Source organism: Xiphophorus couchianus, chromosome 6, assembly GCF_001444195.1.
Source record: "Xiphophorus couchianus chromosome 6, X_couchianus-1.0, whole genome shotgun sequence".
NCBI classification, from domain to species: Eukaryota; Metazoa; Chordata; class Actinopteri; order Cyprinodontiformes; family Poeciliidae; genus Xiphophorus; species Xiphophorus couchianus.
Window position 1 is genome coordinate 14,663,059 of NC_040233.1, and position 26,617 is coordinate 14,689,675.

Consider the following 26,617-nt stretch of genomic DNA (forward strand, 5'->3'; position numbering starts at 1 on the left):
TTTGTTTAAAAAAGTTATTTATTGGAAGGTTTAAACTGGATAAGGTAGCTTACTAATGCACTATAAATACACAGTCCTTGACTTTCTAAATAGGAAATAATTTAACTAACAATATTTCTGGAGAGGAACAACTAAATGTTAACAAGTACATATTTACAAATGCATTCACCACATTATTAAGGTAAGCCTATACACTTTTAAATGCATAATGTACACATCAATGATCTCTGCAACTGTTTTTATTATATTTTACAACATTAAATACTTCCACTGCAGCTTTGATACATTTTACAAAGAGCTTCTTTATGTCTTAGCCGAAGTGGTTCCCAAGCTTTTTTTTTTTTAAAGACTTAATAAAACTTTAAAGTAATGACATTAAAATAATTTTAAAACGGAACAGAACAGGACAGGGATCTTGATTCCTTGAGTGTTTTTCCTTTATAATGACCCATTTCCACCAGATAGTTGGTTGAAAGGTGCATTTCAAAGCATGTTGGAGATGCTCAGGATGTGGTTCCTCCTCTGCCCAAAAACAGTCAGATGCAAATTTTAAAATAATTTGAATGAAACGTCATTTCTGTTTTCAGCGTTTTGTCACCCAACAGTTTCAACACAGACGTTGCTTATGCTGCTTAGAAAGCCCAGAGCAATTGTTCCTAGTTGACAGTTTCCTAATTACAGATTTTAATCTTTGCTTAAGCAATTCTCTGAAAATGCTGCCCTTGTATTTCTGTTTTCTTTCGTTTTGTTAATAAATCTCATATTGTGTCATAAAGAAGTCCTCAGCCGTATGCTAAGAAATAGTCAGGCATAACTGCTGTTTTAGCTTATTCAATTAATTAAATAGAAATAAACTGAAAATGTTTATTGGAACACAACGCTATGTTAGTAGATATTGATATGGTAGGATGTCAGAAAACCAGTGCTAGCTGTTGTGCTAAAGCATAGCTAATTTTAGCAATAGAAGTCCAGACTCATCCTGCATGTCTAACTGCAATTAGTCTGGTATAGAAAATATTCACAAATGGACATTATGCAGTACTCTGTGAGCCAGCGATTCAATTAAATAGAAGTGCAATTATATGGAGCGTCAATCCCACCAACACAACGGTGTCATAGTCTTAGACATATGGTTCTCAAACTGTGGTACATGTACGACTAGTGATAGTTGGACTGACAATGTTGGTTTTTAAAAAGAAAATTTTGAAATAATTGTTTATAAGCTAAATGCAAGCCCATTAGCTGTTATTCATTAAAAACATTGCCATATGTTAATTACAAAAGATTGTACAGCATTGTTTGTGACTTAGCTTAATAATACCCAAGTTGCCAGACGTACTAAATTTAATGTCAGGGCAGCCATACTGGATTGTGAGGTTGGAGATTGTAAGCACCCACTGACCCACTGAATCCCCCCGTTGGAGATTTCAACTTTCTTTTAATTTTTTTTTTTTTTCAATTTTAAACTCAGAAATTAGAACTTAGGTGTAAAAATGGAGGATGTATTTAAAATACATTTTTCAACCAATGATGCATTGCCAATAAATGAAAATGATTTTGTGTCCATGACACAACCAAGCAAGTTCAAAAGATCCAAGTTCTGTTCTATTACTGTGTTAAAAAGCCTAAAGGTGGTGATACTTGGAGAAATGACCAAGGTGGTATGTAATTTTTAAAAAAAAGAGAGAACCACTGTCAGAGACATTGCATTGTTGCCTATTCAGGTATGTTTTGTAGTGAACTAAAGTCTATCCAGCACATTCTAACAATAACCAACAATCATCTAGTTTACACAAGCCTCTTCAAAATTCTTTACCAAGGTCTCCACATTGGCTTTGAGAAAGTTACGCCAGACGCTACAGGCTGGCTAGCTATCTCCTCTGTGGAGGAAGCTTGGTTTTGCTCCGAGTCCGTCTCATCCAGGTCGGAGCTGAGGTCATCAGTGGAGGTGTTGGAAGTGACCGGGGACACTACTGTGCTGTACATACTCTCAGGGAGGGGCCAAGTGCTGTTACAGGCTGGCTTGTTTTCATCAAGATGCTCCTCATCATTAAGGGGCATCCTCTCCAGGAGGTGGTTCAGCAGCTCAGATGCAATGGCGGGGTCTATTCCAGGGCAACAGGACACAAACGTGTGCACATCATGCATGCACTGGATGTAACCGGCGGCGAAACGCTCCTTGGCCTCCCTGTTCAGAGCGTCCACCTCTGGAGAAAGAGAGACAGCAGCCACAACGTTATTTTAAATGTCAACTTATGCATCCACCGCAGTCTCAGTAGTGTTTGAGTCAAACTATTGATTGAGTACACGAGCAGTACAAGTCAGTCAAAATGTTGCAACATTATGGAATTTTGGTAAATTATTGAGAAACATCATCATTAGTATTACTACCAACACATCTGCTGTTTGTGCTCCAGTCCTTTCACTGCTGCTGAAGTCCTTTGTTACGTCATCCTATCAACAGGAGCTACCAACTGAGGGTTTTGAGTACTTCTGATAATAAACCAAACAACACAAAATATTATTTTTATTATATCATTTTATAAATATATATCATTGTTACTGTTTTCAGCAAAACTGGGTTTATTGATTATGCTTTGGTGCAACAAAACAATAAAGTAATTAAAAAATAATAATAGTAAATCAGCTCATTAATCTCTTAGTCTATATTTACACAGCAGGCAAATGTGACCCAAATCCATTTTATTTTTGCCACTTGTGACCTATATAGACCTTTTTCATGTCAGTCTGAATGGCCCTATTCAGATCATTTCACTCCCACCCCCCAAAAACAATCTGATTTGTGCCACTTCAATGTGTGGTACTACATTGGAACATTTTCAAAGCATCGAAAGTCTGAACAGTCATGTCTCATTTTATCAGACTATGACGTCGTTGTGCATCATAATTCTGCACCAGAAGACGCTAGGCACAGTAGATCCATACGTAAACATTTGAACAAGCAAAGCACACTGCACAATTTAGCTTGTAATATTTTTTGTTGATGTTTTTAATTGTGAAAATATACTCTACGGGGATAAACATGACTTTCTCCGTGCCGTGCATAATTTCTAACAGTAAATACATATAAATAAATAACGTGTGATTTGGTCTCAGATTGTCATGTTTCATTTTTGAGGGCTATTCTTTGTTATACAAAGTTGGTGTGCTAAAACTGTGCTGACATGCATGTCTATATTTATACACTCATAAATTTATATTTATTTCTTATGAGGATCTCAAGGCCAGTTGTACTTGTCAACTGAGGTTGCAACTCAAATGCTGGGAGCCTCTGACGAAAACATTTATCCGCTAATAATAAGAACTATATTTATTCGCGGAAGAATTATTTAAAGTTATTTACAGGGTGTTTTCGTTCGGTTCGAAGCATTTTTGTAGGCTGTAGGTCAACCTTATTTTAAACAATGATAAATAGAAGCAGAGGTTTACCGTGTGCTCGGTTCTGCAGGATGCTTTCTACATGTTTCACCGTCACCTCCAAAACTTCAGCATTCTCCATCTTCGACTGTAACTGCGGTGAGTGAAAAGCAGCAACCACTGATTGAGCTAAATGAACTCAATTAGGACACATCGACGTGAGGTCATTTAAATAAAAAAAAAAGCTGACTTACGTCTGAGTCTGCGATGAGAACCCTGAGTTCTTGTAAGCTTTCATTAATGCGAGCTCTTCTTTTCTTTTCCACGAGAGGTTTCCTCATCTACAGGAAGAATACCGAGGGACAGAGAGGTCATATTTATTCATTTGCACGCTCTGTCGCAGCTACCAAAATCTCCACATCCTACCTTCCTGTCAGACTGTATTTCGCTATCGCCTCCATTCATTCCGCTGGTATTGCTGCGTATCGGAGCCATGGTTGAAGTTTGGCCAGGAGGCTGCTGGGGTGTGATCCAAAGAGCCGTTAGCTCGAGTCCGTGTGGGGGACAGATGGCCGTGCCGTAGTTGACTCCTTCAGAGAATGGGTTGTTATTGCCGAGGGGCCTTTCTGCTGCTGTATACATGGCTCATTTACATATAAATGGGTGAACTGGTTGGAAGACAGAGAGGGCGCGCAACGCCCGTACCCTTCATCAACAGGGGTCCTGGACCACGGAGCCAAGACAGGCGATGATCTGATGCCACAAACACTCTGCAGTTAGTGGTCGAACTTTATAAACTATGTATTCAGGATCACATGATCAATAGCAGTTAGTTTGTTGCACACAGCTCTTAAAATATGCAATTCAACATCAGTTTCCTTATTAGTTGCATGGCTAAGCGCTTATTGAATTGTGCTTATGGGGGACAGTTCTCACGTCATTAGGAAGTTAGGTTAATTAATTCTTAATTGCTAACAATCAGTTGACAAATGAAAACCAGTTAACTCCCATTCAAACAGTTGTAAAGAAGGCAACCCGCAAAGGTCCCGATTCACCGTTGTTTTACTTTCTCAAGGTGTTTTTTGTTGTTGTTGTTGTTGTTGTTTTGTTCTTCATAAAGTGTTATTTCAGTTCCTTTATTTACATCTATTGAGAAAAGAGAACAAGAATGAACACATGACCTCGTTTATTGCCATCCAAGGTACAATGGATATATATATATATGCATTGCAAACTCAAATATGCAATGCGGGCTTTGATGTTTGTAACTAAACTTAAGCTTGACGTCTTTAAAAGTCTTCCAGACTCGTAACCTGCCGTGGTGAGAGAATGACATTTAAACAAATGTACCGGCTGCTTCAAGGATCACGTTTCAATATATATATATATATATATATAGACTGAGGTATATATATATATATATATATATATATATATATATATATATATATATATATATATATATATATATATATATATATATATATATATATATAGACTGAGGTATATATATATATATATATACCTCAGTCCTCACTGTACGTTTTTTGTATGGTGAACTATTCCTGACAAGTGTCGGTTACTATTAATGCATGTCACTTGTTAGCAGGAAAACGAATGTAACAGTTGTGCTCAGTGACCATTTTAGCAATGCAAGCTAAAACAATAGATGTAGATGACATTGTATGACAAGAAGTATTTTATTTAACGACTAAAAAGACCAGCTACATCGCTCCTATTGAGGTAAGGTCTTACTATTAAACTTCTGTAACAGCTCCCCCCACCGTCTTTTTTAGGTCTGCCACACGTTTTGTTTGTTTTTCATTTTTTCAGTTTGATCAAAGCTAACTGAACTTTTTTTTATATAGGTTTGAACTGTCATTTTAATTAAGGAAATGCAACATTTCCTTTGTGACTTCTCATAATTTAAACAAAGGCTTTCTCAGTAGCATGTGAGATGGTCACTGTTGTGTATATGGTAAATAGCTGACTGTCATCATGAATAGTCAGTTTGCAAGGGAGATATTCTAGTGTAGCACATGAATGGCTTTTGATGCCCACTGTTTGTGTCACAGATCATAGATTACCTGCTGGGGATGCTTTAAGTAAGACATGTAGGTGTAGCATTCAAATTTATCATCTGATTTAGCCTCTATTTGTTTTCACCAATTAAACACACAGATGTTTCCGTAAGCTGTCACTGATTTTTATTAAATTGCTCAATGATATACTCATCCCAGCCAGTCCAGTGTTGATTATTATAGACAGTAGTATACAGTTTTTATCTGCAATATTATCATCAACAGTAGCAATAACCTATTGATAACTTTATTGCAGTATAGCTGCTGGCGGAGACAATTTGTAACATCACAACATTTCCGGACGATAGTGTTCGGAACAGGGATGTGTGGAGAATATTCAGCTTTAAATAAAATGCGGAATACACTTCCATATTGGGATTTCGACTTCAAAGTAAAAGCACGGAGTAGCTTAATGTCTGGAAAAGGTTTTAAGCTGCTTTCTTTTCGCTGTAAAAAGGGTTGAAAACCAAATTCGTTGGTGTTTTATGCGAACCAGCTCGTAAATATATATAATTTAAAGCATTTACGTGCACTTTATACCATCTACGAACGTTTTAAAGCAGCGCTAGCTCTTATGTTGAAACCAACGAGGAGGCTTTTCCCTCGGTCCCACACAGCGCTCGTACGTCAGAGAAGACGCTCTTCTGATGTCACAGATTCCCGGGGGCGAGGCTGCACCGGCGCTATAAAGTCCTCCCGGTGCTGTGGATGGAAGCGCGGCGCTGATCCAGAACCACAACCAGGCAAGAGACAAAAGGGGGGAAAAAAATACAAACTGAGCTAAACCAAAACATGGTGAAGATCACCTTCCAGTCAGTTTCGGCGCAGAAGCCCGAGAAAGACCAGGATGTCGACAAGATCACTCTACCCCAGGCTCACGTGAGTTTGCGCATCTAATCTTTCATGCTGTGGCATTTTTCTTTAGCACTATTATTATTTTTATTATAGCAAGAGTAGATCCTCCTTTGCATAGGATATAACTAAGTAGATACATGGTGTCTGGCCATGCGTTCTCCGGCCAGTAATAGGATTTAATTTTAAACCTTTAATCTTTTAATGTGCCTATATTTAAACATGATCTAACGTGCAATGAAAACCCTAATTTATTTTTGCATTTTCTGTAAATTTTACAATTTCTAACAACAGACTGAAGGGATGCAGCAGCTGTTTTGTTGAGGCAATGAGGTAAATTGTGCTGTAGCACAATGGGTCAGTGCATGCCAGTGTCAGTCTGAGGATGTTGATATTACATCATCTCATTCCGCCAGCCTTGAGGACACTGCAGATAATAGACCTGTCTGTATAAGTGTGCATTACAGATGGATGTGACTGACAGTCCTGCATACAGTATGTGCTTATAATATCTTCCCATTCTTATTTGCACTTTTGCCTCAAGAAAACTGAGGAAACAAAGAGAGAGAAAAAAACAAACTGCTGCAATTTCTGCAGCATTTGTGCCTTTCAGAGCATGTTATACCATTTCAGTCCTGCAGGGGTGGAATCCATCAGGATGAGTAGTGCGATATTTCATGTTTTTACCTTGTATTTAGAGTCCTTTGGGTGTAGCTTAATTCATAATATACTAGACATATACTATGTGTTTGCAATGAGCAAGAGTTAACCTGAAAATAGTTCATGAATACATAAAGAAGAAAGGCTTAGAAGAGCAACTGAAGATGGAAACATGTCAAATCTACTTCATAGATAGATAGATAGATAGATAGATAGATAGATAGATAGATAGATAGATAGATAGATAGATAGATAGATAGATAGATAGATAGATAGATAGATCGCATTGGCTCTGTCTTTTCTCAGCCTCCGTTCTTGACTCTGTCCCAGTAGTAGAATATAATTAGATATCAGTCACTGAATAGTCTTTTTTCAATCCCCTCTTCTTCTCCCAGCCCACTTTGCACTGTAAAAACCACTCAATGACGTATCAGTCATCAGAGAACACACCCCTTTTCATCTGTTTGTTTACGTCAGCTGGGGGATGTCAGAGGCGGAGTGGGTTTTGATTGGCCAAGACAGGAGGTAAAGCGTCAGAGCCGATACGCAAGACGTGTAGATCTATTAATACGTGCCTCCACCTATGCCGAGGGACCCCTCTACTCTACGCAGCTATCCTTTTTTTTTTTTCTATCCCACTTGGTGAGCTGGGATTTAATATCGGCAAATATGGAGCATTGAAGTAGGGCTCCAAGAATAAACCCAGACGGCCACGTGCCAGCATTTTCGTCAGAGGCTGGCACAATCTGTTCTCCCCGCTTCCGCTCTCCATGGCAACAGTAGTATGGAAGAGGCAGAAGGTTGGCCGAGAGACCGTGGGCGGGCATCTGGCGTGCTTCACTCCAGTCCTTCCTACGTCTACCAGATCTCCTCGCCTGACTAACAGCTTGGCAACTGTCTCTTGTCAGAATTAACTCTGTTACAATTCAGACTCAGTAAGGAAGAGCATGGCTCTGTGAGCTGCTACGTCATCTAGGATTCGATTGTAGAACAAAAGTGCAGCTTTATGTGAGTTTACTGAGCTGCTGTCTAACCAGTCGTCTTTTCCTCTTCCCTCACAGGGGCGGCTGGTTCCTCCCATGAAGCCCAGAAAACCCTTTCCAGTGGGCCTGTGCTGCCTCGCGATCGGCCTCGTCATCTTCACTCTGGGACTGGTGCTGCCTTCCATTTACATCTATCGCTTCTACTTTATGTCCCAGGTTAGTCGAAGAAGAAACCCCCAAAACAAATCTTACCTCGAATCTTATCGAATCTGGACAATGCAACTGAAAATAAAACATGCTGACTCAGCGTTGTTTCATGACCTCACAGCAGATCCCAGAGGACAGCTTATTCCACTGCCGGGTCATCTACGATGACTCTGTGTACGCTCCCCTGAGAGGACGCCAAGAACTGGAGGAGAACGTGGGCATCTACCTTGAGGAGAACTATGAGCAGATCAGTGTTCCCGTGCCTCATTTTGGGGGCAGTGACCCAGCAGATATCGTCCATGACTTCCAGAGGGTAGGCAATAAAAAGTCTCATCCGCTTATCTAGACTCGCCGTATTTGAGTGTTTAAGACTAAATAATATTTCTTCTTGATCCATTCCAGGGCCTCACAGCCTATTATGACATTGCCTTGGACAAATGCTACATCACTGAGTTGAACACAACTGCTGTGATGCCTCCTCGCAGTCTGTGGGAGCTGCTTGTTAATGTCAAGGTGAGCATTGCAATCAATTTAACACTTGCCAAACAGGAGCAAGGACAATGTGTTCCCTCTTTACTGACTGCTTTATCTCTTCGTCTCAGAGGGGGACGTACCTTCCCCAGACGTACATTGTCCAAGAGGAGATGGTTGTGACCGGCAGGTTGAGGAACATGAGGCAGCTGGGCCCCTTCATCCACAGACTCTGCTTTGGCAAAGAGACGTACCGCCTCAGGCGTCGCAACCAGCGCCAACGTGAGTGAAATGTTGCGATAAATTATGCGCAGTATTTGCCCCGGTCACTTCCGCCTAGTTATCACCCTCTCTTAACACCAGACAATGTGAGGATGTGAGCCATGCAATGTGCTTGGGAGGGATCACTGTGATCCATCTGCATCAGCAAGTCCAATTTTGCTGTGTGGGAGAATCGGTTGTGTGACCAGAACCAGAACCAAATTGGGTCTTCCTTCTGAGCACTTCAGACAGTGTGCAATTTGCTCCTGTCACAGACATTTGTGTGTGTTTTTATGTGTGTGTTCTTGAGTGTGGGCACAGCCTGGGAACTTCCTCCTGCTACGTGAGTCACTCGTAGTGCAGTGGACACGTCCACACATTTGTGGAGGAGGTAGTGATGCGCATGAAAGATAACTCTGGCGTCGCGTCCCTCAGTTGGTGTGAGATCTTTTAGAAATGATGCAGCAAACTTCCCCCTGAGTACATATATGGATGAGACTGGCGCTGAATCAAATAGGGCACCGGAGGCATGCCAGCAGCACGAGTAATATGAGGAGTTTCAGTGCTGAGCAGATTTTTCTCAACGCGTCTTTTGTTTCTCTCTCTTTCTGTGCCTCTTCCAGGTATCGAGAGGCGTGAGACAAAGAAGTGCCACAGAATCCGTCACTTTGAGAACACTTTTGTGGTCGAGACCGTCATCTGCGACCGACTCTAAAATCTGAGGCGGAAATCACAGCCATCCGACACTGAAGCCAATTTCAAACCATACCTCTTGAATTTCTTATGCGTTATGCTGCACTTTAAGAGCAAAATGTTGTCCTTTAGTTTCAGTTTTAAGAGTTTTTGTCTCATCTTTGCTCTTTTTATTGTTGATGTCTCACTTTTTAACTCACATTGTACATGTGATGTGTTTGGATTTATCTGTGGCTTGTCTTGTAGAGCAGGAGATATTAATCTCAGTCAAATCAGCGTCAGTCTGTGACAATTACATCAGAAAACCAGACTCGTTCTTATTTTGTTAATATTTGTTTGTTGGTCATTTTTTAAATTTCATTTAAAGGGCAAAACATACCTCATGTAGTTAAGATGTTCATTTTGCTTGTTTATATCATTACCGAATTGTGTATATAACTGATTGTTCCTAAGCAATATACATAAATATATATACTGTAAATTTTCTTCTTAATATCACATTGTTACATGCATAGATTTTTATCAAAACTTGTTTTTGTGAGTGGTCACTTATTTATGTTTTTTTTTTTTTCCTTTGGTATCACACTTTACTACTCCTTGGGTTATATACGGCTTTCGACTGTAATTAGTAGCAGTGCTGTAGAGGGACAAAGGGAACCAAAGTCTGCAGTCAGTGATGCTACACGTAGTTGTAAGGGATATAATATTTATATTGAAGAGTGCTTTATAGTTTAGATCACTTACTGTAGATGATATCAAAGGCAAAAAACTACTTCTTTTTGCTCTTCCTCCTCCTCACTCAGATTTAGCTGTTTGTCTTTAGCTTTCGCCTCCTCTCCGTCCTTTCTAACTCCCGTTTTCTACATTGTTGACGAGTCTTATCATAAATAACATTTTTAGGTGTGTTTATGATGTACGTGTGTTCATATTTCACTGTTTTTGACACTTTATCTGACTGTAAAGTCTAAATTCTCTTGTAAGATCTCGCTGCTTTAAAAATAAACAAATCAAACTTTCTTTGTCTTTTGGAGTTTTCTCACTATCGGTGAAGCACATTTAGGATCTCCTCAACAATTATTGGCACATCTGTTGAAGATGTGCACAGCAGCATAAAAAAATCAGTTATAAAAACTTCAATTAGACTGAATTTAGTTTTACCTTTTAGCCCAGATTTTCTCAAAAGGTGTCTCTGTGATCTACTGTAATTGAAAGGTGAAGGGACAAAGCTTTCTAAATCTGAAAATTAAGTTTTTGTGGGCAGAATCAGAAATGAAGTGGTCGGAACTGCACTTTCAAAGACTGTAAGTATAATCACTCTGTCCTGCTGAAAGCAACTCAAATTATCTAATTCATAAAAAAAAAAAGCTTGAATTGTTGCCTTCCAGTAAGTTATCCATTTACTGGAAGGCAAATATGCAACAAAAAGCTGCTCTGAGGTGCAAATGAGATATTTTTTGTCTGGTTTTGAGACTTGTTTTTGCCAAGTTCTCAATAAGTGACTGTTTTGTGGACAGTTTTAATTTCAGAGTTGTTGGTCTGGTTCCAGTGTCCTTACGCCACATGCTGATGTGCAACCTGGGCAAGGCACTTTACCCGACATTGTCTAATGATCTGTGTAACAGTGTGCAAATTCGTGCACATTTATTAATGTGACTCTGGTGTAAAGTGCTTTTACTGGCTTATTTGACTAGAAAGGCTATAGATAAACTCAGTCCATTTATCATTGTACCATTCATGCCAACCTCCACGTTGTGCCACTGTGGGCAGTGAGTCATAATGACCTATCTCCAAAAATGTCGCTAAACATATTCCAATTCACAGAACAAAGTCACCAAAACACTATTTTGTATAGTCAGACATATATTGTTTACTGGCTTACTTAAAATATAATATAATAAATGTTGACATACCTGATTAGCGTAAAGCAAGTATGTACTTAATTTATGTCAGAAAATGTCAGAATATATAACTTTGTCAGTTTTTTTTTTTTAAATGCATGCGTAATAGTTTTTTTTTCTCCCAAGAATATATTTGCAACATGTTATTAAAAAACTACAAATATTGTGGGATGATGTCTACAGGATCCTGTGTACAGGATGTTTGGATGAATTGTTTGCATAACTAAATCATCTGTGTTGAGAAACTCATTCAAGGAGTATCATTTTTAAACGGGACATTTTAATGAGATTCAGGATCAAGGGACGAGTGGAGGTAATCAAAAGACAAGGGGATGTAGTTCTGGTGACCTCAGGATAGTAGATTTTCTCACATTGTTTTGCACCTAGTTTGTTTCACTTTACGACTTACAGTCATGGTGATCAGATAAATGTCTGTCATCATGCAGTCTTGCTTGACACAGTTACAACTGTTTCAAAATTTTAGGTGCTTTTATGCTGACTGTTAATGTGTGTTTGTTTAGACGGTTGGAGACTTTCTTACAACTATTTCCCAACTCACAAAATTCAACACAAATCTGCCTCATTTGAATAACATTAACTTCTTTTCTCTCCTATTTTGAAGAGCGCGGATAGGAGAAGCAACCTCTGCCTCATTATATTTATAACCCAGATGAACTGAACTTATAAGAAATTCATGCTAAAAATTAAATAGCATTCTAAAACTACTACAATTAGATTGATTTTCCTCCTACTGAACGGGTGTCCTTAAATTAAAGGTTGGTTTCCCCAAAATATGCAGCAGTAGTTAAAACATGTATTTGTTTTCATTTCTACCCAATACATACTGAGGGCGCTGTGCGATCATAATAGAGTAAAATGAAGTCACAGAAGCCAGAAAAACAACCTTTTGTGGTTCCCATTGCAGTTTGTACATTTATCATGTGGCTTCGATGGTTTGCTGACTGAAGGGTTTAACACAGTCACTTAACTACAGGTGGCCTCAGTAAGAGTTTCAGAAAAAGGGAGGCGAATTTATTTTAAAATCCATGTCTTCCTGTAAAGTCAAATTGTTCAACCATTATGCATATCATGAATATGATGAACTAGCTTTTTAAATAATTTCTGAGAAATGTATTCTGTATTTTTAATGAGAAAGCCCAACCAAGGGCTGTAAATTTCTAAGTATAATCATTACTCCATTTTATAGTGCTGTGTTTTGTCCTGAACTCTGTGTGGTTGGCATGAAGTGGCAGAAAATAAATACGACATCTGATTTTTTAAAAGATTTTTTTGTGGTACAAATGTGTCCTCAGATTAGCCCTGTAATTAATTCTCACTGTTTCTAAACTGTGATCGCATAACAGCATTTTAATAATTATGAAACTGGCAGGCATCTCAAGCTGTCATCTAGAATGCTTTTGTTTGTGCTCGCATAAAATAAAAATTTTTCTTCTAAATGTTTATGAAACCGACCCGTAACCCATCCGGCAGCTCACACAGAAGACTGACTGCAATCAACAAATTGTTTTTAGCTATTTAATTAAAAACTTTAAAAGCCTGAAATTAAAAAGTGCCACTTAAAGTGAATTATTTTAACATATGTAGATATTAATTTTATAACTACAAACAACATATAAAATTCACTAAGCTGATGTATTAAATAAAAAATAAATAGATAAAAAAATGAAAACATTACTAAATTTCTTACCGTAATTTTCTTATTGCTGCACCAGCTTTTTCTTTTAAAATAAAATTGACATATTTCATTATAATTTTAGGGGAGTTTAATAATAAACATATTATTTATTTATTACTCTGTCTCAGTCAGATGGTAATTGTGCAATTAACGAGAAATGAACAGAAACAAAGCTTTCTGTAAAAATTTATTCCAAACAGACAAACATTTAAGAATATTTTTGTAATCCGAACACAATGCTCTCTATTATTTAAGGCTCAGTTTCACAGTTATTTCTTCGACAAATCAGTCATACTACTTAAACTATTTGTAATATACAGAAAGAGCAAAAATAAAAATAAAGTCAAACATGTTTTAACTATTTGTTAAAGGGTTAATGTGGGTAACCAGCTAGCATCAATAAATGTTTAGTGTGCCATTGACACCTATTCATTTACACAAAAGATTAAATAAATAAAATCTACAGTTGCTTCTTTAAAATATCAAACAAGATATAGCCTTCCCACTTGAATTATTTGTTTTTTTTTTATGGGACATGTATTCATTTAGACAGAAAAACCAAAAGTTTAGTAAGCATGTCAAATGAAATAATATTGTTTGATGTTTATCAACTGTGATTGTTTGGTCTTGTTTTTAAGAATATTTTTTTTCTTTTTTGACCGCTGATCTTGAGAATCAAAACAACAAAGCTCTGCAATGAGCCACTTGTGAAAGATTTAAAATGATTCATACCACAAGTCAGTTTCTCATCAGGGAGTGAGAAAGCAGAAAGTTTTCTCAGCCATCTCTAAAAACAAAACCAAAAAAAAAACAACTCTTTTATCATCTGTAGTGGAAGTGTTTTTCCTTGCTGCCCGTACTTTGGTTATTGGCGCTCTTTGAGGTTACAGATGCATCAGGTGGCTTACTGCTCCTGCTCGGTGGTTAATTATCATTGCAGGTTGACCTGGTTCACTTCCCGTTGCTTCACATGCCTGCCAAACCTTTTCAAGAGCCGCTTGCTCAGTTTGTTTTACTGCCCAGCTAAAAAAAAACAAAAAAAACAACAGTGAACATGACCCAGGCCGTCGCATACACGTCCTATCTTTAGCTGTTGTTCTCAAGCATTCAGACCTCTGAAGTGCTGGAGTTTGCTCTCCTTTGGCTCAGTCTGGACATCTTGAAGTTGTTTTTCGTGTTTTTCACCTCGTCAGCTATGAAGTAGTAGCACAGACCATCCAAGCAACAGGTGATGTTGGACAGACACATGGCCGTCTGTAAAAACATGCTTATACTTTTCATGGAGCTGCAGTCCTCAATCATTTTCTGGTGTACCTGAAGGTATGCGCAAAAGTTGAATATTGTTATATCCAACTGAATGGTATACTTTATATGTTTTTAAATTTACACATAATTTCATAATTTTTTTTTGCATTTATGGAGGCCTCACGAGTAGTTAATATTAAAGACATAATCCTGAGGAATGTCCTTTTTAAATAAGTATTTTGAAAAAAGAATCACACAGTGCTAGGGTTCAGTTTAATTTGTATATATTTACCAGATCTAGAGTTTGACAGTTAATATGTATTTAAGGGCTATGTTTGTACTCATAACAAATCTCCACTAAGTCACATAAAATGTATTCATGTGCTTTTATGAATACCATAATAAAATAAGTGTGATTCCAAAAGCAAGTGCAACGTTGACATAGCAAACGATTCATATAACTATTTTTCAAATAGAATCAAAGGTTGTTGATGCCTGCATGGACGTATTTTGAAACCTCACGACGACGAAAGAAAGCACCCTAGACTGAGTCATTTTTCAAGTGTCTAAAATAGTAAAGCTGTAAGTCTACTGGTTTGTCATAAAGAAATGAGGTGGTGAGACAAAAACATTTCATGTACATGAAACGTTAATTTTGTCTGCTAATATAAAATAGTTTCCTTGACATATCCTTCGAACCAAATCTTGATTCAATTAAACATTGTCAGCTTTGTCAGCAGTCATTCAATTGTAAAATTATCTTCTGCAGATGTTTAATTTTAGATATTTACCCGTCGAGTTTATAGAAAAATCTTGAACTCTGCTGCATAGAATTAGAGTTTAATGTTGTGTGCTTTACGGCTAAGTTCACGTTGTTAATGCAAAATGTGTCTTACCAGGAACTGGAGGAAGATGGCCAGGTGGCTCGGAGTGAACGGCACCAAGAAAGCGCACAGGCCGCTGTAGATGATCTTCACGCAGGCCTGGCTCTTGGTGCTCCGCTGGCCGGACTCCTGGAGGGTCCAGATGATTTGAACGGAACAGCAAACCAAAGTGAGCGCAGGCCCCAGGAAACCAAATATTTGCAAGCAGATGATCACTTTGGGACTCCAGCCATTTTCTGAAAATCGATGGAAGCAGTGGAAGTGTTCATCAACTTTTGTCCTGAAGCTGAAGGTGACTGGAAAGATCGCAGTAAATGCCAGAACCCAGACCCCCACACAAGTAATGAGAGCCGCCTTGGGGGAGCGCAGCTGCTTGGCTTTGAATGGGTGACATATTGCCAGCCACCTATCAACGCCTATGCACATGATCATGTAGATACCGCCGTATGTTCCGACAAAATAAAGGTTTTCCAGAAATGAGCAAACGTGCTGGAATTCCTGTGGCCACGTCTGATATGCAGCGTGCATTTTGAAGGGTAGAGGCAAGAGGAGGAGGAGGTCCATTAGAGCCAAGCTAGTCATGTAGATGGTTGACTCAGTCCACTTTCGGAAGCACAGGCAATAAACCAGCAGGGCCGCCAGATTAAGAAACATCCCCATTATGAATATGGGAATGTATATGACCAGCTCCAAGTATTTCATTTGTTCGTCCACCTCTCTGGTTGAGCAGTTACTGCTGTTGTTGCTGCAAGGAAACAGGTTTGATTCAGTTTCATCATCTTTGCCAAGTATTTTCAGACTAAACATTTCACTGTGAAAGCTTCTTTGAGAAGAATGTGCCGTATCTGTCATTACGCTTCGTTCCCACACTGAACATTAAAAATAAACCATGCCAGTGAGGCACCTGAAACTTCTCAGATGTGTGGGTATGCGAGCTGCGGGCTTGCTTTCTGTGTTTCTGTTATCAAGACCAGACACAGCGTAGCATGGGAACTTTTTACATGTTACTACTTTCATCTAGATTGGCGGTGTAATTTTGAATCAGAGCAACAGAGATCTAGATTGAGGTAAGTTCTAATTTGTGGTGGAAATCACCTAGACATCAGCATTATGAATCTCCAGAATCATAATTAAGACTTTATTGAGTGCGTGTTTTCATCAGGAGTCGAGTCAAGCCTTAGACTGACGCTCAGTGGAATACGCTAAGGGACTGATTTCCTTTAACGTCGCACAAGTCTGCTGCCAACTGCAGTGGCTCAGGTCCTGTTATCACACAGCAAAGTTATTTTTATTCGAAGAAAAGTAAAACATTCTATCAACAGACAGGTCTAGTATAAACGTATGACTTATTTGTGGTGTTTAAATATTTAAAATTAGAAACCATAGGAAACTATTCTTGCAGAAGCAACATACCAAGGTGACGAAGATTGAGTACTTTTCAGATATATATATAAATAGAATTTCTTAGACAATTAATCTTGCTAAATTAAGTTCTTTGCATGTAAATTCTTACTAACTATAAAATAAACATTTCCGTCTACCTTCCTAAAACACACCAGCAGGTAAAAACAGCCACCCAGCAGCTATGCATGAAGAGTTTTACTTGCTTTGTTTTTAATATAACTGTACAATATAAAAATCGAAATCTAGTCTTGCTCTTACCTCATGATTGTCACAGAGGAATTTTGCTGTTTCTTTCTGAACGTCTCTGCTGTGCCAGACAAGCTTCTGCTTTTCTGCCTTTTGTTGTTTCATCACCACTTCCTGCGCAATGCCACACATGTATGTTTGCTCAGATGTGTTTTTTTTTTTTTTTACTGAACTTGTCCAGCAAGTCTTAAACTGTCACACTCAGTGGTGCCAATGTAAACGATCACTTGCAAAGTGACAAAAAGGTTAAACTGTCTGCACAGATAGAAAATCTAGCTGCCAGCAAATATGTTTTAGAAGCCACTTTTCTCTTGTCTCAACCTATTGTAAATGTGTGTTACTCAACTGTTGGTGAATCTTTTCCACTCTTTGTTGGAGAAAAAGACATCTTACAAAAATGTACGTTTTATATATATATATATATATATATATATATATATATATATATATATATATATATATATATATATAGCTATATATACATAATTAATCTGGAAAGGAAATTTCTATAATTTAAATTGCTGTTTACAACATTGCTGTTTATTTTCAAGAGGAGCTTCCAAAGCACCATATCGTGCACACTTTCCACTGAAAACCACAAAGCTCGACTAGAAGTACCAAGCACTTATCTCAAACCAGCACATTGAAGTCAAGGTGTTTAAGGCTGGATTAAAGTGAGGAAACGAGCACCTGACTGTAAGCGCCAACATACCGGTGTTACCCTCAATTCAACAGCAGAAAGCTATGAAGAAAACAGGAAAAAGCTAGGAATATCAAATTGAGGAAACATTGGTTGTTAGTAAATGACACCGGTTTCCTATAAATTGTTATGCTTGTGTTTTTGTTTTGGTTTTTTCTGTGTTTCCTCAAACTGGAATTTACATCTCTGCATAGGTTGTTGTTTTGTTCTGCTAATACTGAAACATGTGAGCCTTAAACATTTAATATTTCTGTGTATTAGTTCATGTATGCTTTCATCTTTTCTTTTCTGCTCAGTTTTACCTTCATCTTTTAACAGAAATGAGTGATACAGTGCGAAAGAGGCCTCACTGTGATTTCTGTACGAGTACATGGGCTGGCACTTTGTCTGCAGCTTCCCATATCAAAGGGAATGAGTGAGCTCTGAGCTGAAAGTGACTATGAGAAGCTGCAGAGGCAGATTTTTGACTGTGATTATATTTGAGGGTTTCTTGGTTTCAAGGGTTGAAATGACTCGACTGAATTTTAAGTGTGAGAATTTCTCTACGCTCCTGTTCAGTTGCCAAAAGATGGATGTCTGAGCTTCCCAAAGCGAGTAGACTGAGGAAAAATCCTAACTTTGACAGTCACTGAAGGTGAAGCTTTAAGAATTACCTTCACTTCGAAAGACGCTAAGAAACTTCTTCTACGTACTGAGGTGAGTGTACTCAGCACGCTGCCATCTGCTGCTGTGAACAGGGTACTGCAAATGTTCTTTTTTATTAATCCAAATTCTGACTGACTTAAAAGTGCTTCATTTTGTCCACTTTTCTTTCAGATTGATATTTTTTTGCTTTTCTTGACTTATTTCATATTGGACAATCAAACAGACTAAATTTGACTGGACTATATTTGCATTTATCCCTATATTTCTGGATAATTGGAAATCAGTTGGAGCAGTTTGCTTTACAAAATTTTATGATATGACATGTTATAAATAGGTGTTAAATAAATAAGTTGTATTGAACCAAAAAAAATAAATAAACAAAGCTATTTCTATGGACTGTCGTAAAGACATACTATTTTTGTGAAACTGAATATTAGAACAACTTTTTGTATATTGCACATTACTCAATATCTTTGTTTTATGGTTTGTTTCTGTAAAAAGTGCATTTGAATTATAAAGTAATCTATAATTATTATTATTAGTTTTGCTATAATTGCGACTACCTTCTATTATTGTATTCCTATAATTCACAGGTGCAGTAATTCCCTGTAAAACTGGTGTGTGGTTGGTTCACTTTTTTCTTCTGCCATTATTACTTAAAAAAAACTTTTAAAAAATGATTTAGTGTTTTACTCATTTGTGTACTTGTGTTTATAATGCTGTGACATCTGGGTTTACTTGAAATACATTTAATTGAATTAAAACAAACAGGAATAATCAAAAAAATACAAAACATTATCTAGAATTGTGGATTTTTTTACTTGTGATATGTAAAAAAAAAAAAAAAATACACACTCACCAGTCAAAATATTTCATTGTTTTTATATATCCAATGAAAAATAAGTAGGTGGCATCTAAATGGTTGGTTAGAAACTCTGAGACAAATAGAAAAAAATACCAGGTTATGGAGTTAAATTTGAACACAACATTCATCCAAAGTCTGACTTTATATTTATTCTACGGAAACATCCAGTCCACAATTTCTATGCCCTAAAAGGATTAAAAGAAATGTTCTCTTCTTTTTCTTAACTCCCCAGATGTTTCCAAAGGACAGAAGTGTCTAAACTTGTTCTGAGTTTTTGTGTTTGCTGCCACAAAGGTCCTGTGAAACCCGAAGAACTAAGCAAAGCAGTGTTCATTTCAAGACACTGTAAGTGAAAAAAAGATGTAAGAAGTCATGGACAACAATTAAGACACTTTTATGAGTATAATTACAAGAAAGGTTAAAAGAGCACAACCGACAAATGCACCATCTTGCGATAAGCACTGGTAGAGCCAGCCAGTATTTATGATTCATCCACGCCGAGAAGCAACTGGGGTGTTTTATTTTTAGTTAACGGACCTGCCACAATTTCTAGCTTTCAGGGCACAAAGCATCTCATCTCAAAACGAAATACGAGGGGGCGAGCTCAGGGTTTGATGAGAAAGACAAAAGAGAGAGACACAAACACTCATGCAATACAAACACACATACACACACGCATACAAAAAGGGAGATGCTTTCTTTCCCTCTAGGAGGCTGTGAATTTCCTGATTGTGATGACGATGAGTGCGAGGAGGACTGACGCTCCCAGGAAGACTGCAACAACTATGGCAGTGATGGCACCCGGTCCCAGAACTCCTAAACACACAGAGACACAAACATTAACTTGTAATTTTTAAATGATAATTTAAAAAATTAATAAAATAAAAATGGACAAAAAGCTATCAAAACTAACTTGTCCTATGGAAATATATAACTGCCACCTTACTTAATCACTAACTTACTCTGATTGTTTTGGAAAGCTCAAGTTTAATTTCACTAGCCACAACAATAATGTTATCAATTAAATTATCTTTGACTGAACCTATCTGGAAACATGACGTAAGTTAAAAGATAAAACAAAAACACACCATATTCTGATTTAACAAACTGACAGTCTGGAAATGTTTCATTTGGGTTCACATAAACATTTCTAAGCCATCATCCACCATCTGAGGAAAAACACGGAGCAGATTTCCCTGAAGTGTCCAGAACTCCACCGCCACATTGAAAACTCAAACAGGAGATCAAAAAACAGCTGAGAAAACATTAAAAGATTTGCAGACCCTAGTTTCCATAAGTAAGGAGCGTTTAAGATTCAAAAATGGGAAGGAAAAAAAGAGACCGAGCAACAAAGGCATCCATGGAAAAGCTTATGGACAACTACTACTGCTGACCAAATAATAAAACAAAACAAGAAAGCATGCTCCCATTTGACAAAAAAACAACAACAAAAAAAACACCTTTATGAGGAGAAGACCATAGAAACATATTTTGTGGTATGATGGGATTGAAACTGTATTTTTAGAAGGTATGCATCTAGTTACATAAAAGTATAAATCATTTCAAATGACAAATTCTGCTCACTCTCAGAAAACATTGAAGGAAAATGTCTGCTCTGTTTGTGACCTTTAGCACAAGTACATTTGGGTCAACCACATATTTCGACGCAGAGATGTAAAAGACTCTTTGCAAATGGCTGATGGCAGCTGTTGCACCAAAAAGTGACACAACCTGTTATAAGGTCAAGACAGTCAAATTTATTTTCATATAGGGTCAGGTGGGTTTGGATTGCTTTATGCCACTAATAATAAATTATATTCTAATTTAAAAACTGGATTTTGTATTTACTCTGGATATTTCTGTCTATTACAATGTGTGTGATGGCCTTAAACATCTAAGTGTGATATAACAGGAAAAGAAGAAATGTAAAGGATTCAAAATTTTTGCTGCAATGTTAGGGGACTAAAAGTGATTCTGTATGCTGGATCAATACAATTTATTTAATTTTTTACCTTCGTCTTCGTCCAGAATCGGAGGCTGCGTGGGGTCTTCAAAATCAAAGGTGTAGGTCTGTCCTGGGTTGTCCAGGAAATGGCTCTTGGTTGTAACTTCAGTGATCCACACTGGTGGATCTCCAGACATGGCATCCTGGTGGTCCCTGCTGGATAAGGCGGGGTCCAACACTGTCTCTGCACAGAGAAGGTGAGGAAAAAAATAACAACACAAGCTTGTTCAGCTAACTGCAGAACTCATGATGAGGTACATCTTTATGCTAATGGGCTTTTTTGTCAGCTCTGGGTATGAACAGCAGCTTGCATAGCCTCTTCTGTGACTCTTTAAACAGTCGGTTTCTTGTCTAGACGAGCTCCGAGTATAAACGTGTCTTTGTAATGGATGGACAGATTCTCAGGTTGACCCACAGGTACCTTGTTGCTTTTTTTTTTTTCATAAAGGCTCCATTAAATTTCCGAGCAAACAAACAAACAGACTGTTGGAGACGGTGAAAGCGTCAAATTCTGTGCTTCTTCCTTCCTTTTCTTTCTCTCTCTAACTGTACAAATTTGGTCTTGTCTGACATTCCTCTGCTTCAAACACACGACTTTTCACACTTCAGTGGGAGAGGAACAAAATCTGTTTCTCTGAGACACATTTTGATGTTTCCTAATGCAACAGTTAGAGTTATGCTTATGAAAATGACGAGATAAAGGGTAAAAATAATTAACCTTAACGGTTTTTTGGTTGTGGCGTCTACCATCGCCGCAGCAGACGAACATCAGAACAACTTTGCTCTTAAACTCCAAGGGAAATGTGGAAAAGTTTTAATCATCCCAACTGACAAAACAAACCCTTCAGGAGGCCCACCCATTCAGACTCCAAGTAATTAACTTATTCAGTTCTTGACTACACGCATTCCAGCGCAACCATAATCAAAATATATCGTCATTCAGCCTGTACTTTCTGTTAAACGGGCTCGCTTTTTATTATCTAATAATTCATAGCCTTAGTCATAACCAAATGGAGAAACTAAAGTGCGTGACTAAGATGGCATAAAGATTTTAAACGAGATGTCAGATGTGATATCTGCCAACATTCTTAACTCCAACTTTTGATGTGAGTATTTTGATGCAGTCGTGTTGACTCTGAGCTGTGAGCAGCTTCCTGTCCTGCGGCTGGCTTTGGGTCTGGAGGCCCAGGCTTGTGGCCAGTTCAGCCATCAATGAGGCCTTCAGCCGACGACACAAAAGGCAGCTTGTGCGGCCAAACGGACCAGCAGCCTTCAACCAGTAACAGCCGGACAGGCCAAAAGCAGGTACAGCCTCGGCACTGGATGTCAAACAAACTTTTTTTAAATTTATTTTTATTAAATAGACCCTGTGTGTTAAAATGGCTTCTGAACTTTGTGATTGAATGGAAGCACGAAAGAAATTAATCAAATTATGTTTTTCGTACTTTCTAGCTGTTTGTTTTTATGAGAGGAGGTTTACTCGAAACTTTCAGTGGTGAAATAATAATTTAATTCAATGAGTCATCAACTCTACCTGTCTTTACTTGTGCAGTTGCAGGTCAAATTAACCTATTAAATATTACACATATAATACAATATGCAAAATGCTTCAAAATTACACAAAATCATGATGTTCATAACTGTGTAACTTTAAGCTATTTTCAATTATTAATTACAATCTTTGAAATTTGGTGTATTAAAAATGACTGCTAAGGAAGTTATTTCCCAACTATCTCATTCTCACTGGCTAGCAAATGACTAGCTTTTAATTTACTCTGTTTTGGTGTTTTTACCATCTTTTCAGCAGGTTATGTAGTTATTTTTTACCACTGTACTGAATTCAGTAGCTTAAAATTATTTTGCACACACCGGCCATTGATTTATTGTATTAGAGTTGTTTATGTGCTATATGTTAATAAACCAGAGCTGGATTATTGTTATGATAATTATTTGCTCATAATCCTTTGTAAGACAGGTCAGTTTTGGTAGCTTTTTTTTAGCTAACCCTTGTTCATTCATTGCTAAATTTGAAATAATGTTTTTTGGGGTAGCTCAAGCGCTTTTTTGCAATCTTTATGTACCCATTTTAAAATGTAACTGTTGCTTTTAACTACTGTTTTTATTCTTAAATATATATAAAAAAGAAGAGAAATTGTTGATAATTACAACATTTTAAGGTGATTTAAATGGTACTGAAACAGTTTTTTTTGTGTGTGTAATTTTTAAAGTGCATCTGTTTAGTTGCTTATTTACTCCATTTACCAATTTTAGGCATATCTATGTTCTCTTTTGATGACTTAGCCACGTAGCTTATCTCGAATTGTAGCCAACCATGGATTAGTTTTGATACAGTGGCAATTTTAATTGTCTTTTGTTTTAGCTAGTTAAACTACTTTGTTGTAAATGCTAGTGTGCCTAATTCCAAAATGTCACCATTATGTTTAGCTAATGTAAAGTATTTCGTGAACTAATTATATTAGTAGCAATTATAATAAAGATGGCTTTGTAGTTGATGATAATCTAGCTATAATGTCTGTAGGAGAAGTAGCTTAACTGTTTATTTATTGCATTGGGGTATGTTTTGTCTTTATTCATAATGTCTGGTTATGAACTTCTTTCCAAATTGAAGCACAAAGTTAGCTTTGATTTGAGCTACTTCAACTTACTTTTCAGATTGCTCAAAATTATTATGTTTTGCTTATAAATGTACATATTGTTTTGATAACGTTATGCTAACTACTTAGCATATCTACTCTTGGCATACTTTAAAGAATTGTTGTGCAGCGCAGTTTTCCTAATCTCAGCAAAAGCACTGCAAATTTAACGGGGATTATGTTCCACGTATACAGCGCTTTTTTTCTGACACCCACACATGATTTTGAGATCGTTATCTAGCTCTTGGTGATTTTGTTATGCAAAGTGAAAAAAGTAGATAATTTCACCACCATTCTTCTGATTAGATTATGGCCCAGTTTGCCTATTACATACGCATTTTCTGGATCACGGCAACTCTCCTTCTGTTACACCTTACAAATCAAACGTTATTACTTGTTAAAGCTTGGTAGACTCCAGGGGAGGAGGATTTCAGACAGTGGAAACACAGAAAGCCATTTGTTGGTACCTCTGGGCTCCTCCATCAGGATTTCACACCGGCCAGAGAGATGACCAAGAGTCCAGACAAGGGTGTGTGAAAACTAACCTTACAGAACCTGAGAAGTACTAGGCAATGCATCCACAACATAGAACTGGTCTGTCTCCTGGATTCACCCTTTTTTAACTACCACATGTTGTGCTAAAGTTTTCCATGGAAAAATATGGAATTCATTGTTCATATTTTATTTTGTTAAAAAAATGTTAAAAAAAAAGATATTTGTGTTGTAGATATGGAGTGATAGATCAGTTTTTTGAATGGTAATCATAGCTAAAACTTGGGAAATTATTAAACTATGTTGCCTAAGATTTCATTGCATATACAAGATGTCGGTTTGCTTCCTCGTGCTGAATCAACAGATGAGGCTGGAAGTCACACTAAATCAGATGTTGTGGTTTAGTCCCGTGGCATTACTGGATGGTGCCATTACTGGATGGCAGCCATCTGCGCACATGACAATCGTGACACTCACAACAAATCCCAGTATGAAAAGTAAATGAGAAACAAAAACTATCAATTTTACTGATTCTTTCCATCACGGATCATATTGTTTGCCAAGACTGCCAAAGACATATAAAACAAATAGGACATTGTCTTCCTTGTTATCCCACTGCCATCTAACCCTTACAATGACCTGAGATTCACTGCTGTGCTTTAATATTTCTTTACATTTTTATTAGGGTGACGTGGTAAAGAAAATACTTTTTCCTACGCGAACAAGTTGATGCTGAGGTAAATGTTTCCCACGTCATAAAAGTCTCTAAAATATCAACCGGTGGCAATCTGAATCACTTATGCTCAGGTTGAGCAAGAAGGAAGTGATTTTTTTTTTAAGCTTCATACGAACATCAGGCCTCATGAAAGCAACTGAGTCATCCTGACTATCACAGAGCAGCTTTCACAGCTTTAACAACCACATCATTTACTTCTGTCGATGCACGTAAAGGGGCGCGTGAATAGGAAAAGAGGATTAGGAAATAAAGGGGCAAAATTCACACACCTTCAACTTAAAAACGGCAATTAAAGAAAAGAATCTGTAGCGTAAGAGAGGAGAAACTTGGCAAACTCTTAAAGGGCAAATTGAAAGGCTGAAAAAGCAAAACCATTATGTCTTTTTGGTACATTTTCCACTTAGCATTTCCAGAAGGAGGACAAGATCCCCCCTGATCACCAGCATGAAACGATAACGGAAATAAGGTTTACCTGTGTGTGCAAGAACTGACAGGAGGCTGAAGAGGACCAGGACAACCCTGCAGACGCTGCTGTGAATCATGACAACTGCAACAGTTGAGCGTCTTCAAAACGCTTCGGGCCAGAGCTTCCAGCAAGTAGCTGACCCAGGAGGGGAGGAAAAGAGGAATACAGGAGGGCCGGAAAGGGAGAAAGGTCCTGAGGTAAGGCAGTGAGAGAAGAGGTGGGGTTAGGTGTGTGCAGGACTGTCCGGACAGTGTGCACTCTGTGAAAATGCACAGGGCCAACCCACCCTAAAACACCTCTGAATGAACAGTTCGGCTCAACGGGTAAACATCTGAACAGATGAGTGTGTGCCGACTAAATCACAAAGATTTCTATCCAAAGTTTTACACATTCAACCTTGAAACAGACACATCTGACTGAAAAACCAGCAACAGACGACAGAAAACTTAATTTACTCAAAACTACACTATCTTATCAGCTATAATAACTCAATTTAGGTCAGTGGTTCCCAAAGTCTGGGGCGCGGCCCCTATGGAGGGCGCAGGAAGCGGTATCGATGAATGGAAAAAAAAAAACAACAAAAAAAAAACAGTTACACAAAAGTGTTTCACTGTAAAGATGGTTTGTAGTGTGTTTTGTTGAAACCTGAAGTGTGAAATAAACTTCAGTGAAGTTTGAAAGCAAAATATGTATATATATAGGTATATGTATAGGTATATGGTTGAATGATGTGTGTGCCCAGTTTTTTTTTTTTTTTTACTTTTTTTGGGGAGATTTTATTGTAATCCAAAGGGGGGCCCAGAAAATCTTTGGGAACCACTGATTTAGGTAATAGAATTGTACGTAAACGAGTTAATACTACATACAAAACATCTGAGCTAAAAGAGAATTGTCCATGTGTTGGTCGATAGCAGTTGTTATTTTCTGTTATTCATCCTTGAATGTCAAACCCTGTAAAAGTAATTATTATATTAATATCTACTTGTATAAGTTAGTGTTGTTTCCACTCTGTAAAGTGGTCCTGAGACATTTGATTTATTTTTGTGTGAGTGTGCCTTTTAATCAAAGCCAGAGCCAACAATGAAGCCATCTTAG

The 26,617-nt window shown here is 37.7% G+C and overlaps 4 protein-coding genes across 5 annotated transcripts; 1 reads left to right on the forward strand and 3 right to left on the reverse strand.

Moving 5' to 3' along the window:
- On the reverse strand, positions 1–4,740 carry LOC114145876 (transcription cofactor HES-6-like). The gene is made up of 4 exons (XM_028019527.1): positions 3,805–4,740; positions 3,633–3,719; positions 3,451–3,532; positions 1–2,207 (listed from the first exon to the last, which is right to left on the reverse strand). The coding sequence occupies exons 1-4, from the start codon at positions 4,018–4,020 to the stop codon at positions 1,813–1,815; spliced, it is 780 nt and encodes a 259-aa protein (XP_027875328.1). The 5' UTR covers positions 4,021–4,740; the 3' UTR covers positions 1–1,812.
- Positions 4,741–6,108: 1,368 nt separating this feature from the next.
- On the forward strand, positions 6,109–10,602 carry LOC114147153 (integral membrane protein 2C-like). 2 transcript variants are annotated; one of them, XM_028021721.1, is made up of 6 exons: positions 6,109–6,338; positions 8,033–8,170; positions 8,283–8,474; positions 8,564–8,674; positions 8,764–8,914; positions 9,517–10,602. In XM_028021721.1, the coding sequence occupies exons 1-6, from the start codon at positions 6,252–6,254 to the stop codon at positions 9,606–9,608; spliced, it is 771 nt and encodes a 256-aa protein (XP_027877522.1). In that variant the 5' UTR covers positions 6,109–6,251; the 3' UTR covers positions 9,609–10,602. The 2 variants fall into 2 exon arrangements, with proteins under 2 accessions (XP_027877522.1, XP_027877523.1); XM_028021722.1 differs by lacking the exon at positions 6,109–6,338 and adding an exon at positions 7,239–7,906.
- Positions 10,603–13,354: 2,752 nt separating this feature from the next.
- LOC114145883 (G-protein coupled receptor 55-like) lies at positions 13,355–17,342 on the reverse strand. Its single transcript, XM_028019535.1, has 4 exons — positions 16,972–17,342; positions 15,322–16,054; positions 14,294–14,494; positions 13,355–14,203 (listed from the first exon to the last, which is right to left on the reverse strand). The coding sequence occupies exons 1-4, from the start codon at positions 16,974–16,976 to the stop codon at positions 14,183–14,185; spliced, it is 960 nt and encodes a 319-aa protein (XP_027875336.1). The 5' UTR covers positions 16,977–17,342; the 3' UTR covers positions 13,355–14,182.
- Positions 17,343–19,159: 1,817 nt separating this feature from the next.
- snorc (secondary ossification center associated regulator of chondrocyte maturation) lies at positions 19,160–25,962 on the reverse strand. Its single transcript, XM_028020761.1, has 3 exons — positions 25,529–25,962; positions 21,182–21,358; positions 19,160–19,985 (listed from the first exon to the last, which is right to left on the reverse strand). Exons 1-3 carry the CDS (start codon positions 25,596–25,598, stop codon positions 19,876–19,878), a joined length of 357 nt encoding a protein of 118 aa, XP_027876562.1. The 5' UTR covers positions 25,599–25,962; the 3' UTR covers positions 19,160–19,875.
- Positions 25,963–26,617: the final 655 nt, after the last annotated feature.